At 41.2% G+C, this 16,880-nt stretch overlaps 1 protein-coding gene across 4 annotated transcripts in view; it reads right to left on the bottom strand.

Annotated features, from left to right (window-relative positions):
* ARID5B (AT-rich interaction domain 5B) overlaps window positions 1-16,880 on the bottom strand; it is a 179,556-nt gene that overhangs the window by 13,432 nt on the left and 149,244 nt on the right. For all 4 annotated transcript variants that reach the window (XM_012762747.3, XM_076010026.1, XM_076010025.1 and 1 more), the window contains one exon: window positions 12,640-12,737. In XM_012762747.3, the coding sequence (XP_012618201.1) occupies window positions 12,640-12,737 (98 nt within the window). The remainder of the gene's footprint in view (window positions 1-12,639; window positions 12,738-16,880) is intronic.

Here is a 16,880-nt window from a genome sequence, read left to right as displayed (position 1 = left end):
ATGTTTGTGCCTTGAGGATGATTATGCTTCAAATATTTGTTTTACAACAAAGATTTAATCAGTTTCTAAACTGTACAGATAAAAGCTAGCATGCACTCCAGTCCCCAAGAACTCATTACACAGGAGACGTATTTTCAATGGATTGCAAATTAAGAGTGGGGTCTGAGTTTTAGGTGGGTGGAAGCAATGGGGAAGAGATGCGATATATTCATTAGAAAATCCAGAGAGGTTTTCCCTCTTCCTCATCTACATCATGCCTGGGTATTGAAAGCTGGACAGATAAATGGGCCTTTACTATTATCCAGATTCACATTTCAGATTAGTAAAATGCTTATTTACGATGCCATTAATGGATCTGAAACAGGTAAGCCATTATGTATTAAAAAATAACATCTTTCCATAGGCATAAGATTTGTAGCAGCATGAGATTTTATTTTTCCCTAGGAATAATACAAGAATAACATTTTCCATCCCAAAGCAGAAACAGTAGGGGAGCTTTTTGCTATCACCGAGATTCTTATTAAATTCAGTCACTGTGAAAAGCAAGATTTTTTTTTTCTCCTTCTCATTCTTCTTTCTTTTTTAAAAAAATAAAGATGACTTAAAATCAACCCAAGTTAAAATTAACAAATCAATGAATGGCATTCTAATCTTGATTTATTAGCATCTGAGCCATTAAATTATCATCAGACATGAAATTGCTGGTTTGAAAAGATTTCAGCTTTGCTAAATCTCAAGTTAAATAATGGTGCTCGGTATACTAGGTTTTTAGATCTGCCTCATCTGATATTATGAAAAATTCAATACATTTCTCTACAGCAGAAGTCAGAGGTCAGCAAATCTATTACTGTAATGTAAGTAATCTGGCAACCTGCCAACTCTTTCTCCCTTTTATTATTTTTTTAAACACCAAGGCAGATAATTTTATATTTACAAAGTCTAAAATCCTACAGGGCCGTGCCTCTTTCTCTCAACAAAAAGCAGCAGCCTCACATTAGAGAAATGTATATCACACATGTCCTCATCATTTGCATTTCATACAAAAGAAGAAAAGACCCTTCATCTTTATTAGGCAATGTTCCCCTCCCCTCATCGTAAGCACTGGAAAAATAATGTCAAATCTCATCTGAACAAGTAACCACTAATGTCTCCTGTATTGATTAATGCTTGCATGGAATGACTGAACTTTTGGGCCAAAACATTTAGCAAACAGAACCTAAGAGAAGAAATGAGAATCCATCTATTTATAGAGCACTGAAAAATGATATTTTAATAATGTCTGGAAGTGATTCAATCCAGAGAGTGGGGGAAAGAACTGGGAAATCTTTAGGGCTGCATTTGAATCTCAAACTCACTCCACCTGCTTCATAGGCATTTTCACGGCGTCAAACCAATGAGAAATTCCAGGAATGAAGATTTGCTGGTGTCCTTAGGGCAGAATATTTTAGGGGCAGAGGGAAATAAAGTTGGTGTGCATGTCAGGTCAAAAATGCTACTACTATTCTTATACTACTAGGGTTTCTTTCTTTCTTTCTGTTTTTTTTAGTACAAAAGAAATGACATATTGGTTCCATTGGGGCTTCAGACCTGATCTGATCCCAAATGAAGTCATTACACCTCTGAGTTGATTCCAGGCTTGATAAATTCTAAGGCTTGGCCAGACATTTCCCTTCTCAGCCAGAAATAGAAAATACAACTTCCCTGTGAAGTGTGGGAAGCAATCTTTCACCAAATATGAAGCCAATAAAAGGTATATTTTTCCCTTCTGAAGATGAAGTACACACACTTGTTAAAGTTCCAACAAGTCTAGAGAATTTCTCATCTCATGTACTGTTCACCTTTCAGAGTGCTAGACCCTGGCAATAAAAATGGCAGAAGAGCTTTTAGGGCTAGGGAGTGAAACCAAAAGCCAAATACACAAATGTGCTATGTAAATATGCAGAGAAATGAGAATATTTCCTCAGTGGGCAGAAGACTTGCTGAGCACAATAGCACCTATGACGTTTTGTTCCTGTTCTTTTAAAAGCCAAGCTCCATTTAAGAAAGATGTAGGCTCCAGATAAAGATCTCTTCCATTTTGTGGTGTGAAGTTCAGTGGAGCAGAAAAAAATAGTGCGCCATGTGGAACAACATATCTGTAACAGACAGAGCTGAGAGAGAAGCCTCCAGAGTCAGTTTCCAACAGACAAGGATGTGAACTGAAAGCTTGCAGCACCAAACCATGGAGTGAAGCAGCCATACCAAGGTGTAGGCTGTGACGAATGAGCCTGTGGCAGTTCCCACCTGAGCCAACAAAATGGCACAAGAGTCCAACATGGATTCTATGCGAAAGACTTAGCTTGCCTAAGAGCTACCAAAGGTAAACTGTCCTGCGTGCTTTAAAAAGGAAAGTATAAACAGCATCATTTGTATTCTATGCTGACACACCTAAAAGATACTGGGTCCATTATTATCAGCAATGAAACACGACCACTTGTCATCAGAAAAACTCTCTTCCTTGGGAAAATGATCTGCTCACCAGGGGCAAGAAAAATTTTTGAGGGTTTTAATACTCTCCATTTGCCCCTGGAAATGGCGGGAGAGTTGTTTCTTGGGTCCACTTATAATTCTCACACCCCCCTTCATGGACCCAGAGTAAGTGTGACCCTAAATGAAGAGAAGAAGGAAAGGGACATGGGGCTGGACCCAGCAAGATGGTGGCTTGGCCCCTATAAGCATACATCAGTGTGGGAGAGTTAGCTCAAGGATGACAGGTCCCCTGAACTGGAGTCATATGGACTTTAGGGGCTGGGTTAGGGGCAAGGTGGGAGGGTAGAGAGAGAAACTTCAGGTTGTTCTTATGTATTAATTAGGCATTACAATATGCATTGCGGCTACCACGCATTAAGTTCCTATTAACACCAGGCACTTTGTATTACAAAAAGAAATATCCATAGGTATATTATTTTATCCACATCTTATGGATGACAACACTGAGGTTCAGAGTTATTAATAAACGATTGAGTGACTAGTCAACAGCACACAGCTACTGAGTGCCAACATTTGAGTTCAAACACAGATCTGCCTGCTTCTGCTAGCCTGAGCTACCTTCACCTCAGCGAGATAGCTGTGCCTCTTCATTCACTGTCTGCGAGGTACCAATGTGGGGGAGATACTGAAATGATCATCCCTGCCTGTGTTCAGTGAATTCCAAGCTCCTAGGAAATGCCTAAGAGATCAGGGTGAGCATTCTGCTTTCTCAGAGGCAACAGACCTATGGAACACATAGATGGCCATTCCATACTGGTCAACCCACTACATCAGAAGAGGACCTATGGCTTGGACACTGAGCACACTACTTCTCTTATAATATGCCACAGTACCCATGCCGCCCTCTTCAAAAGGTGGTGGACCCTAGTAGGATCAGGTCCAGTTTAGGATTGGATAGTAAGAGAAACTCAACAATCATATTATATATCCTCCATGAATTCTAGCCTGTAGGACTTAATCTTATCAATTCTGAGTTTCCCATAGTCTCTTCACTAAAGCTCCTGGGGGGCTTTGCTTCTGGGATGCTTCCTTGTCACTTCTAAGAGTGTCTAGATTGATGTTATTCCCATACCTTTCAAATGATGACCACAGTGAAGAAGGTTGGAATGGACTTAAGGAGGGCTGACTTTATGCCCCAGGGATTAAAATCCATGCTCACAACAGAGACCACGGACCACAAACAGCACCCAGCCCTCTACGATGCCAGCCAGCAAAGATGGCAGCAGTCACTCTTCTCAGTGAAAAAACAATGACTAACTCAGAATCAAGTTGCAAGGATCCATTTCAAGGGCAGATGAACATTATTTCGAGAATAATAAACAAACATAAATCGTGTTTTCAATGCGATGTGCATCCCACAGATGAAGGCAGGCAGTGTCCTTATGTAAAAATAGGCGAACAACTATTGCATTTAAGTCCCATGCATGTTAGATACTACCCGTTCCAGAGCTCCCGAAATGTTTAACAATTCCCCCACATTGATTATTTTGGTCAAACTTTATAATAACTTGTACAAAAACAGAATGTTCCAAGAGGTTTTTCAGTGGAAGAGTTAAAGATATATTTTAATGGTAAACAATTACATTCTTCTGTCATATGATACATTTTTTTTTTCCTCCTTTCTTTTTTGGAAACATGCTTTCTGAATTTTCAATAGTTCCTTTGTGAAGGCATCTGTTACTCACATAATTGAAAAGATGTTTGTGCAGTGGCATGCTTGAGAGTACAGTTATTTAATCTTAATGATAAAGCCCCGAGGACAGAAAATCATAAGTAGAAACCTTTTGCTATTTATCAAAAAGAAAAGGGGCCAAGATACCTAAATCTATTCTCAAATTTAAATTCATACTTGATGAAAACTATCAATAAAACATGGGACCTGCAAAGTTTCTTAAATACTATAGTTAGGCTCAAAGGGTAGGGGGAGCAGAGTAAAAACAAAAATGAGACAATAAAGGAGCTTGACAAAGAAAAACTGCTGTTTGGCAAGCTTTTTTTTTTTTTTTTTTTAGGTCAAACAAAGAACTTGCTGTAGTTTACAGCATGACATACACACTTGATTAGTTTGTGCCTGAGGGTGTTTTTACACTCAACAGTGTAAACTCTAACTTCTATTAATTACAACTTGCGTTTAGAGGCAAATTTAAGAATTTTTAAATAGAGATTTTTCAAAGGCTGTTGTTTATTTTTTTTTAAATAGAAACCAGTTTTTCAACTCCAGGGTCTGGCTAGGGTTTTGTTTTCCTTTTTTAAAAGTTTCTTGAAATATCCAGGCCTTGGAAAGTTATCAGAGCATTTTAGGCATGCTGAGAGAGACAGAGCATGAGGCTCTTGTGTATGAAATTACCTGACTGTCCTTTGGAGAGAAATTCTTTACAGATGATAAGAAGAAGCTACTTTGGGTGCAGGGCACTTGCATTGACCTAATTCGGGCCCTGGTGAGAACAAGCTTGGGGAGGTGTAGATGGAAGAGAAGCTGCACAAATTCGGTGTGCCTAACTCTGAGCAACTTGATTTCCTGGGCTGCTGGTTGTTGAAAAAGGCCAGGATGCCTTCTGCAGGTTTGGTCAAAAGGGAGATGAGAGTGCCTGGATAGCAGTGTTGTAGAGGTAGGACCCACATGGTGGCCATTGGCCAGGACTCCCATGAACAAAATAGTATCTGGAAAGGAGATGAAAGTCCACAGGACTGGGCAACCCCACCATGGGTGAGGATGGGCATACTCTGCCTGTCGGACCTAAGGGCTAGAGAGTTAATAGATATTGAGAGGATAGACTACAATACCTGCCTTTGGGGTACCTGGTTTGGAAATTGAGGCTTAGAACTCTCTTGGCAGCCCCTTCTACCACCTCATCCCCTACTTCTTGATACATATTTCCCAGAGGGAATTGTTCTTTCTGTTTGGATTTAATTTAGTTCGTTCAACCCCTTTTTCCCCGACTCCCTGACATGTCCATGATGCTGGACTGGGTACACTTGGGAGGTTTCCATGAAGTCAATATCACATGGTCCTTGCTCTCAAGAACAGTCACTATTCTTGAATCCTATAACTGCATTATTTTAGATAACACATAATGATCTACCCTAAGTTCTAACTCGACGTCTTTAAGATCCAGTTCAAATCCTGGATCCTCTAGGAAGGCTGTGCTCATTTCTGTTGGAAATTCTCTCTTCCTTCTTTGATTTCTCTCTTCCTGTTGAACTTACTATTTCTATCTATTATGTATCTGGTTTTTAAAGACTTCATTATTTAACTCTTTTCCATGTGTGTATGGCCTTGTGATAAGATCTTGTGATAAGTTAGATAAATCAAGGATCCCAGCACCTTCCAGGTCTAATGAGTTGGTGGTGGCTACCTGGGGGTGCCCTATCAAGAAGGATTCTGGAGGCTTCCAGAATCCTTCCAAGAAGGAACCTGGGCTCAAGGGAAGTGACATCATCTTCCCTTACCCTCTGCTGTAAATGTGGTAGAATGGGCGGCACCTCACTGTTTGCCAAGACTATTCTAAACTCTTTGGTTCATACATTCTCACTACCCCTGGGAGTGCTTTGCACATGGTAGATGTTCAAAAACACCGACTGGCTCTTGAGGACAGCAGCAAAGGAAAAAGGCAGTTAATGGAATGGCAAATGCATCCTACCCAAGAAAAAGAAACGGGCCAGTAGGAGAGGGCTTCTTACCAATTTCAAACGTCATCTTAGGCTGCATTGATAGATTGACACCGCCTGCATCCCAAGAAGCACTCACTATATGCCACATCTGGAGTAGCTTTGGGCATTCTAAGTGACACGAATTGGAGGCTTCTACGTGAGAGCAAGCCAAGCGGGGAAAAGTCCATAAATCGTGCTCTGAGGCTTGGTTGAGCAGAATAGGAAGACTGGAAGTGAGAAGGGAGCTCTGACAAGCATCTGGAAGCCCATCGCAGAGAAAAAGGAGCATGTGAGAGTCAGCCCCAAAAGGCAAGGTAGGGTCCCTGGAGAACCGCAGAAGGCCTTTTGCTCAGCACGTGGGAAAGTGTTTCGAGGAAGAGCACCTTCCACTGTGATGCTTTCTCTGAGCGCTCCCACTACAGGGAGCTGAAACGGAGGCTGGGCGTCCTCATGTCAGGCAAAGTTCAGTCCTCAGGGAACTTGGCAGCCTATAGGTTGTATTTTGCCCATGGGCATGTTTGGTTTAACTTATATAATGCCTTTTTAGAACTACTGGAGCCAATATTTGTAAGCTAGGTGATTTCACATAAACAGGAGCTTGAAAACGTGAAAGGTCAGGAAGCACACAAACTGCACCTGCCTATGCAGCAAGAGTGTCTGTCCGCTGATCTCAATGGGCCTTTCTGGCCCCGCCTGTGTGATCTAGTGTCCCACTTTCCTGGCTCACCCCTTGCACTCACCTATGCGACCTCCCCCATGAGTATCTGAGTTTGTGACCACGATGAGGACCAGTGCCTCTCCAATGACCTGAGTGATGGACTAGCTTTTCTAAATTTCCCAGCTGTTGCTGACAGATGCATTTGTAAACTACCATAAAAATGAATTACTAGAAAAATGAAGTTTAAAAAGGCATACAACATACAAGCCTTGATTATTTTTATTTTTTATTAGCTTCAATGGACATAATGTTATTCTGGGCAAATTTCAGTGTAAGCGTATCAATGCTTATTCGAAATTGCCATGCTTAGCTCATTAAGGGCTGGTGGCAAACAGGTCACAGACGGGTCAGAAAACCTCATTTGAGTAGCACTGGTCTCAGGAGTTGCTAAGGGATCTTGCAAAATGCAAAATTCTGAGATCCCGGTCTGTGACTTTCTGAATTGTGTACTTATTAACTTCAAGGGTGTCAAAATGAGCAAGAATGTGCAGAATCATGTCCTGCATCATGACGGGAAGAGAACTATAACTTCCCTTCCCTTCTCTTGCCCTTTTGCCATGAAATGATTAATTGAGTCCCTTAGACCCAGTTACATTTGTGGTCTTTATCTTAAAGCACATGTTTATCTTACTCAAAGCACGAAGCCTCTCACGCCCTGCCTTCTGCCTTCAGAGTAAAAGGACAGAAGCAAGTGCACTTGGCTTGGGCTCCGCCCACCCTAGGTCCCTGCAATGGAAATGGCCTCAGCCAGGCAGCCTTGTCTAAGAAATGCTTATGGGAAAAGCAAGAGGTCAGAATTTGAAATTGGGCATTACGTATGCAAGGAGATGAAGCATAATTTGCTCCTTTCCCTCACAAACACATACATTTGTTTATGATTTTGATTTTCTAAATACTCAGAAACGCACATCATAAAGTACTTTGGCCTTAATGCTCCTTTTAAAATCCCTAATAACAACTTCATGTGCTCCACAGAAAAAGACCATGTAATTTATTCAGGAAAATTAAAACCAGTAATCTGGTATTCTGTGTAAAGATTTTTTTTCCCCCTGCATGTGCTCAAAAAACATTTTTTTTTTAAAAAAAAGAGAAATCTGCATGTGAAAACAAAGCCTTTAAGTGAATTACCATTCCAGAAAATCAAGCTAAGAGAATTCCATAAAAGTAGCCATTTTCCTTTTTGTTCCTTTACTAACTGGTAGAAGAAAGTGATTGGGGTACCTAAGGTAAAGGGTGAGACAAGAAAGAAAATGTTCCGTTTACAAGGTCCTGCCTGGGAGGCGGTGGGTACTTTTCTTTGCATCATAATCTACAGTAACTTTATCTATAAATCCTGAGCAAGAAATGTCCAGAATAACCACATTTCATTAGCTTTGCTGAGTTTGAGACATCTACATAGTAACAGCCTTGCGATGGGAAAACATTAATGCCTTTTATATTGGTAATCATCTGTAACACGAGCAATTAAGTACAGTACTAATGGACTATGGCCAGGAGCCTGGTACTAATATTAAAAACTGACAGAGATGAATAGGTTTGGAAGCAAAACCAGGCTGACAAAGACATTTTTATGAAGTGCTTGGACCTATTTGATTTAAACCAATCAGAGGCAAGTTTAGACGAGTCAGGCCTTCAGTTGACAATGATGTATTCACAAGCATTGTACCATTTCTGCTATGCCTTAAATAAAAACACCCATTGATTCTTTTCAACAACCCACACTTTCATTATTACACTCATTAATAAACCAAAAGTGCCCAACTTAATATACAAGTAACATTTTACTGAGGAACCGGCTACTTTTCTTTGTGTTGTAAAATGAAAACATTTACTGGAAACATGAACCACAGTGCATAAAAAATAAATCAGTGGATAATGCACAGATCACTCATTTCTTCTTCATCTTCTAGGAGAGCAAAGTTGGTGGTAGGGAAATAGGAAAAGGAGCAATTCTCTTTAATAGAGTGAAAAGAATGAGAGACCAGATGAACCACCAGCCTACCGGGGACTCCAATCACCCTGATCTGGTTAGGAAGGCTTTAAAAATTTCCAAAGGCATCACCAGAGTAGACGTTTGCCCACAAAGTCCTGTCCCTTCTCAACTCCTCGAACCTTCTTGAAAACAGTGGCTCTTCACCCATCCAGCCATCTCTGTTTTATCTGTGTTCATGTAGCCTTTGACTAGCAAGAATGGATGAAATCTGCCCTAATCACAGAGTTTTAGCCAAGAGCTTCAGCCTCTTCTTTGACCAAAGTCCTTGGACAGATCAGCGTGTCCTCTGCCCTTCTCTGGTAGAACCAAGTAAAGAGAAGACACCTACAGCAGTGATTCCCAGCCTTCCCTCCCCACGTAGGAACTATGGGTGAATCCTTTCAAATCATGATTGGTTCAAATGAGTGAGAGCGGCATTATTGTAAATAAAATCAATGATCTTCGATTTTTGGTAGTTAGATATTTGCAGCTGATCACAACGTGAGGGAGAGGGTCTGGGTAGCAAAAGGAAATGCCAAGGAAAGGTTAAGGGCCTTGCTAATCACCCTGGAACAGCTGTGGTTGTAGGTTCTGCACCGCCATTATTGGTGTCACCACACATAAAGCAGGGCTCTCCATATGGGGGTTCCCACTTGGCAGAAGAACTATTGTCTCTCAGCTCCACATCCACCCTTCTAGCCTCTGCTTGGTGATGCCTGGACTGGGACTCTATACATTTCATGTCCACTCTGTCAGCCGTCTTCTTATTGGGGTTTTGCATGTGTAGGGGACCATTGGAAGTGGGGAGAGGGGAGAAAGCACTGCCTTTTTTTTTGAGACAGAGTCTTACTTTGTTGCCCAGGCTAGAGTGAGTGCCGTGGTGTCAGCCTAGCTCACAGCAACCTCAAACTCCTGGGCTCAAGCAATCCTCCTGCCTCAGCCTCCCGAGTAGCTGGGACTACAGGCATGCACCACCATGCCCGGCTAATTTTTTCTATATATATATTAGTTGGCCAATTAATTTCTTTCTATTTATAGTAGACATGGGATCTTTCTCTTGCTCAGGCTGGTTTTGAACTCCTGACCTTGAGTAATCTGCCCACCTTGGCTTCCCAGAGTGCTAGGATTACAGGTGTGAGCCACCACATCCCGCCTGCCTTTTTTTCTATTTCGCTGTTCATATCACTGTCAACCCAAAAATAATGATGCATTTCCTCTGAGGCCTAGCAGCAGTAGGGGAGCCCCGCTTCCTAGGTTTTGAGCCTGCTCTGTAGTGCTCCTCTGAGCTCCTCAAGTACCAGGGCTGGTTGGGTGACGCCCTCTTTCCAGGGATCTGAACCCCAGCTCTTTGAGGCACAGTCTCCAAACCCCCAACCTCTTCTCTCTGTCCTCTCAGCCCTCGGCAACCCAGATTACTACCTCCATGTTGGCTAAGCGATTCACACCAATACCACTGCCTGTATTAAATCCTCTTTGTTGAATACTCTGTGTGATTTCTATCTTCCTTCCTGTACCCTGACTGGTACACGGACTGGACAAATTCTAGATTTGAAGAAGTGACATAGCTCTTCGAAAAATTTAATACAGTGGGTGACTAAACCTTTATGAAATATCCATTCTACGCCCAAGAAGAAGGAGAGAAATTTTTAAAAAATCTTTAATAATGTTTCTTAGTTGCTAAAGTTTGTGATATCTCTACTAGACTTTCCCAATTTGACTCATCCAGGGCTTTTGGGAATCTGCTACTCCAAGAGGTAAATCATGAAATAAAGTATATAATCTTCAAAAAATATATCTTGGCATTTCCTTTAGGACTGGGGCTACTTTTATTCACACAACTGCTTGAGTAGATTAGACACATGCTAACAGCTCCCCCCGACACACACATAACCACATAATACTACTGGAGCCAATCCTTCTCTCCCTCCCCAAACTTATCTATTTATTTTGACCACATGATGCTTTATAATTCATTTGATTAATATTTTCATTCTTTAACTAGTTGAGCCAGCTAAAGCTGAGATATATTTCTTTTCCTTTCTTTCTTGTTCTAGAGACAAGGTTTCACTCTGTTGCTCAACCAGGCTGGAGTATAGTGGTGTGATCACAGCTCACTGTAACCTCAAACTCCTGGGCTCAAGGGATCCTCCCACTCCAGCCCCCCAATTAGCTAGGACTACAGAAACATGCCACCACACACTGCTAATTTTTAAAACATTTTTTTTAGAGATGGGGTCTTGCTATGTGGCCCAGGCTGGTCTTGAACTCCTGGCTGCAAGTGATCCTCCTGCCTCAGCTTCCCAAAGTGTTGCAATTACAGGTGTGAGCCACCATGCCCTGCCATCCTTTTTCAAATTTTAACTGCTGTCTGATCCTTTGAATTTCATGGTTCAGGTATTGAGAACATTTGCACATGCAGGAAAGGGATGTCCACTCTCAGAACAGCAGCTATTTGAAAGTGGAGCTGGTGTTTCTAATAAAAATGTTCTGACGGAAGCCTTGACTCATAAGTCAAAAACAAGGAAACTATGGTAACCTTAGATGTTATTTTCAGAACACTCACCTGAGGTACCAATGTTATTTCGTACCAGCACATTAGTGGCATACCTTTTATGTACAGTGAGAATGTGTGAGCTTTCGTATTAAATATTGAGAGAAGTAACACTCACATTTAAAAAACTAATGTACTGTACTGAAAAACAGTATTATAAAGAGTAATAATTTGAATGTCTTTATCAATTTTTTAAAATCCTTCTGGATTACTACGCTGCCAAGTAAGGCAATCTCTCGGGAATACTTGGTGGGAATTCTTCATGTTGTACTAAACCCAACTCAAGGTACTCTGATTATTCTTACAAAAACATTTTAAGTTTTATTGAATGGTCATACTGAAGAGGCTGAGTTAAATGTAGTACAGATACAAGTCACAACTGAACAAAAGAACCAGGACTGAGAATTGATGTGTTAAATGGTATTGCCCGAGGATGCTTATATAAGACCCAAAGGGAAGTACCAGTTATAAGGAAGTTGTCATGACCTAAACAAATTCGGTAGGGGCTTGGATCACAGAGGAAGGATAATGCATGAATTTGCTACTGGTCTTCAGTGTTGTGGACAACACAGTCCTTATGCAAAGGGGAAATCTACTGCGGATACAACCTCCACAGTAGGCTAATTTTGCATTACTTCTTATCTTGCATTATCTTCACTTTTCTGAAATAGGCGGAAAGTGTTAGAAAACTAAGCCACACAGAGCTTGGCAAGATTTCCTAGGTCAAAAGTATAGCTGAAGAAGAAAAATACCAAAATAGAAAAAAACAAACAAACAAAAAAAAAAAACAACATCTAATCTGAGGCCATTTCTCTTATTATAAAAATGTTTTACTTTTCAATGTTAATAACAGTTCCACGGCAAGCTCCCAGTAACATTGCAGATCTGTGTTTTCCAGGAAGCTAAAGGTTCTCGTAGTAAAAGAACCTGCAAAGAACATACTGAGTAATCTACCTTTGGGGGAGGGGGGTGCATTGTCAGGCAGGTGGCCACAGGATAAAACCAAACTAAAGAACATCTAATTTTAGCTCCTGTAACCAGAGAAGGCCATGTTCCCTGAAAAATCACAAGGTGGTATGCACAGCAAAATGCCAGAGGAATATTTTCTGTTTCCCAAAAAGTCCTTCAAACTTCCTTTTGTCTTATCCTTGACCAGAAGCTCCTTCCAATGAACATACTTTTAATTATGCAAGGACTTTCCAACAAATGGTTTCTTACCTTTCATAATGTCTGCGGGTACAAGTGGCGGCGCTGGTGCTCCCAGGATTACCGCCTAATTCATCATAAATATGTTTCCATTGACGGCGGGCTGTTATCTGAAAAAACGGCAATGGGAAATTCAATCTTGCATCACAAGAGATTCACAGTCCCAGGCTTCAATACATATGCAACATTCAGAGGAGAACAGTCTGTTCTGGAAACCCAGAAACAGAGAAGTCCAAATGAGTATATAGGGAGACTTACGGTTTTATTATAGCAAGATCTCACTTTCAGCACTTTTCTTTACAATAAAAATGGAATTCTACTTTTGGATCTATGTTTTGTCACCCTCGGTGCATTTCATTTAAGGCACCTCCCTAGATATTCATGTAGGTATCTGCCGTGGTCTCAAACTCATACCCTGCTCCTTTATGTCATATGATACAAAGTATCAAAATAAAATTTTGATTTTAGCTACATTATATCTTAGTTCCTGGTTTACATGAATCAAAATTAACATTGGTTGCCTGAGGCACGTGGAAATGGGTGGCAGGATACATGGGCAAAAACAAAGACTTTTCACCAAACCTGCTTTTGTATCTCCTGATTTTTGAATCATGCGATGCGTTGCCTATTTTAAAGACGAAATAAATTTGCTACACAGATTAATTTAAACCATCAAGTTGGTTGTGGAACTTACAGTCATTCCGGGCTATATTTTTATGCCAGCTTCTCTAACCACCAAAACAAAACCAAAGTCTGAAACTGTGTATCTTGAAAGCTGTTTATTTTCATTCACTTAGGTCAGGAAAATGGGATATTGATCAAATCCTAGGAAAACTAATGAATTCCAAAGTTTAAAAATGCTAGTTATGTATATTAGTGAGTGAATAAAAACAAACAGCTTGCAATATACTGAGCTGCACACTATGGTCTCGTTTTATTTTTTCTTTAATTTTATTTTTGTACATAAATTAAGATTTTTACAAAATAACAGATGCAAGATCTGGCAGATGATTAATTTGGGGAAATCACATCATTTACTACATCCAAGCAAGTCTACTGTTTCCTTGAAATTAGGAAGACAGAACAAGTTCGGAGGTCCTTGTGAACACTTCTGAGCAGGGTTACGAAAAACCCTGCTATTGGAATGTGTAGGGGACAGGGCATAGCAAAGGTGTCAGTGGCACTTAATACAATCAGAGCAGGAGGCTTCTTTTGAAAAATACCCACAGAGCTGCCAATGGAGTTCACTCAGGAGCTAAAAGCAGCAATCAGGGGGAAAAAAAAACTCAACTTGCAAGCCAGGCTCTGTAATTGTAATCCAAGGAGGAGGAGACGGTGGTTAAATATTATAGGGTAAATGGTACCTTTTCCATTTCAAATAAAAAGAACCCCTTAATTTCCATAAATCCTTCTCAACAGGCCCAAGTAGGGCCTGAGACAATGTTAGTTTTGCATTGTTAGATTTCCCACGAAGCATTCTTGAACCGATTGGTTTCAATAGTTCTCATTAGAGAAAACCACCTCTTGTGTCTACTAGCAGGTATCACTGGAAATAAAGTCCTCCTTATTGATGACTTGGCTTAGATTATAACCAATGGTTTCAAACCTCTTCCAAAACACTCAAAATACATATTTGGATAATTATTTTATATTTAATTGCAATCTAACTTTTAAATGATTCAAATGATTTATTCAAGGCCTATATATCAAGGAAGAAGAAACAGGATCTCCTTACAAGAGTCTACATTGTTTCTTCAAAGCCCTGAGGATACCGAGACGCCTTGAAACACACCTCCCTGTTCCTCTTGCTCGGATAAGGTGTGCCAGCCCCGGGGAGCACAGCCCCTAGGACAGGGCCAGAAAACCGCCTATGTGTGTCCTCATTTGTCATCCTTGCACCTCTTGTGTGCACTGTATTGTATATTTTATAAAGGACTTTCATGTCCATGATATCATTTAATCCTCCCATAGCCTGTGAGGCAGGTTATAGGAATCTCATTCACAGATGAGACTCAGAGAGGTTGCACGCTTGCCCAATGACACACAGCAAGAGTGTCAAAACCAGGACCCACACTGGTTGTCTTAGGGTCCTAAGAGCAGACTTCTTTCCACTACATCAAAGCAGCCTCCACATCAGCATGACCTGATGAATAGCCCATGTTTGTAGCTAGAACTCTGGGCGCCCTTTTCCTAAAATGAAGCAGATGACTGTGGGAATCACAGCTCCTGCTACGAGTTCTCAAACTTTAGCTGTGGGTCTCTCTCCATAGGGAACTATAGCTAAGAGAACAGCAAGACTCTAAGGGGGTAGGTTGGGTTAACAGTGCTCTGAGATTTTACTCTTAAAGCATGAAGTAAAATCCTGGTTTCTTCCACCCTGACCACTTGTGTCTCTAGTTAGAACAGATGTTCTATATCATGTCCATCACTGAGCCGCAGATAAGTCTCAATTATATCAAAATCCATCCACTCCGCACTCACCTATTAATTCACTGAAAAAACCATTGAATAGATATTGAATCTATTGTTAGACACTGTGCTAACAAGCACGGCAGCTCGGATGCAACAATGAAAACCAGAACCAACTCCCGAGACGACTGCATTCTAGTGGGGGAAACCCAAAATGAACATGTGAGCAAACATGCAAGCAAAATAATACAGACTGCGAAAAATGCAATGAGCAGGAGAGAGCCACTGCTGACAGGGACATTTAATATGCAAAACTGCCCACGCCCCCCTCCATCCAGGCGAGGGAATGCCCTATTAAACACTCACCTATCGCAGAAATGACAAGACTGCTTAAGAATAAATAATGCATTATCAAAAGGGGGTAAAAGTCTACCTCACACCAGGTTTGAAACTGTGGCCGTGGGAAGCCGGCAGCAAGCATGGGCGTTAATAAGTCATGTGTGTGCAGTTTCCCAAAGGGCTGGTGAGCCCCCTGGCTAGCAAGCTCTGGTGTTTCAACACATTTTTTACCAGCAAGGGTTCGCGTGGAGTGAACAGTGGGCTGGGCCTTCGAGGAAGCGCTTCCTCTGTTTACCTAGCTTCCACTGGCCCGCCTGTGTGAATCAGGCCATTTTGATATATTTTCTTTCCACAGGAAAAGTCATAAAATGTGCTCTTCCCAACAGTTAAATGCTTTTAAGTGCACAGTTCTTCTGGGCACACTTTTCTTTTCTTTTCTTTTTTTTTTTTTTTTTTTGCCTCTAGGTGTACTGTTAATTTGAATACTAACTATGGACTCTAGATCTAGAAATGTCCAAATTCTCCCCCTCTCGTCAAAACCCACAAGGGGGCTCAGAGCCCCATCAGGGAAGAGGCAAGGGTGTGAGAACTTTTCCAGGCCCATCTACTGGGCTTCGTGTAAATCTGCCTCCTGTATTAAGATGTTTTGTTTGTGTTTAATTGTGTATTTGCTTAGGGTTTTTATTCTCTTGTCCAAGGTCCTCTCTGGATGTGTGTTAGCTTTGGAATTCCATCCATGGTAAAACCAATGTCTGGCCTCCCAGTTTTCAGTCCCCAGTCCCATTCAGCTAGAAAATTTGATCTAGCGAAGGGGCTAGTGTGATCAACTCTCTCACTAGGCCTTAGGCCTCCTGGTTGTGTTCCCGTTTCAACCTGGTCTTCTATTAGATTAGGCTTTTAAGGGAACACACAACTTCTAGCTCTCTGTTTCCTAAAGAAGACGGCCAAATTCATCCGAGCAGTGATTTCTCCTGGGTCATGTTTCCCCTGTCTCCCCTTCAAGGTCCTCATTTAAGACGACAGGGATTCATGATATGGCCGTCTACCGCTGCTTACCATTTTAGGGCACTGTGCCGGTAGGTACAGAGGAACAGGGGTAAAATTAGGGGATGGAGATGGTGAGATATGATGAAAAGAAAGAAATGTTAGTGCTTTCGAGTGTTTATAATTTAGCAGGAGTCATAACCCCATACAATTAATCATAAAGCACGATGAAAAATTGAGCAGAACATACCCAGGTAAAATAAACCAATCTGGGTGCATGTGAGACTTAATCTGGCTTTGAAGGCACTCAAGTTAATGTCTTTCCCTAGTGTAGGTAAGACCCAATGAGCTCTGTGAACATCTATTATGTTCATACGGTTTTCATTGCTTATCAATATAGTGGTTTCCAAACTGCTCTTTAGAACCCAGGTGGTGTTTTAAAGTTAGCCTGAAACTAACTCCTCACGCACTGCCAATCTCTGCCAAGAAAAAAATCTAGTGAGTAGAAAAGGAATCTCTCC

This window comes from Microcebus murinus, chromosome 14, assembly GCF_040939455.1.
Source record: "Microcebus murinus isolate Inina chromosome 14, M.murinus_Inina_mat1.0, whole genome shotgun sequence".
NCBI classification, from domain to species: domain Eukaryota; kingdom Metazoa; phylum Chordata; class Mammalia; order Primates; family Cheirogaleidae; genus Microcebus; species Microcebus murinus.
This window is presented reverse-complemented; position numbering and strand designations above follow the sequence as displayed.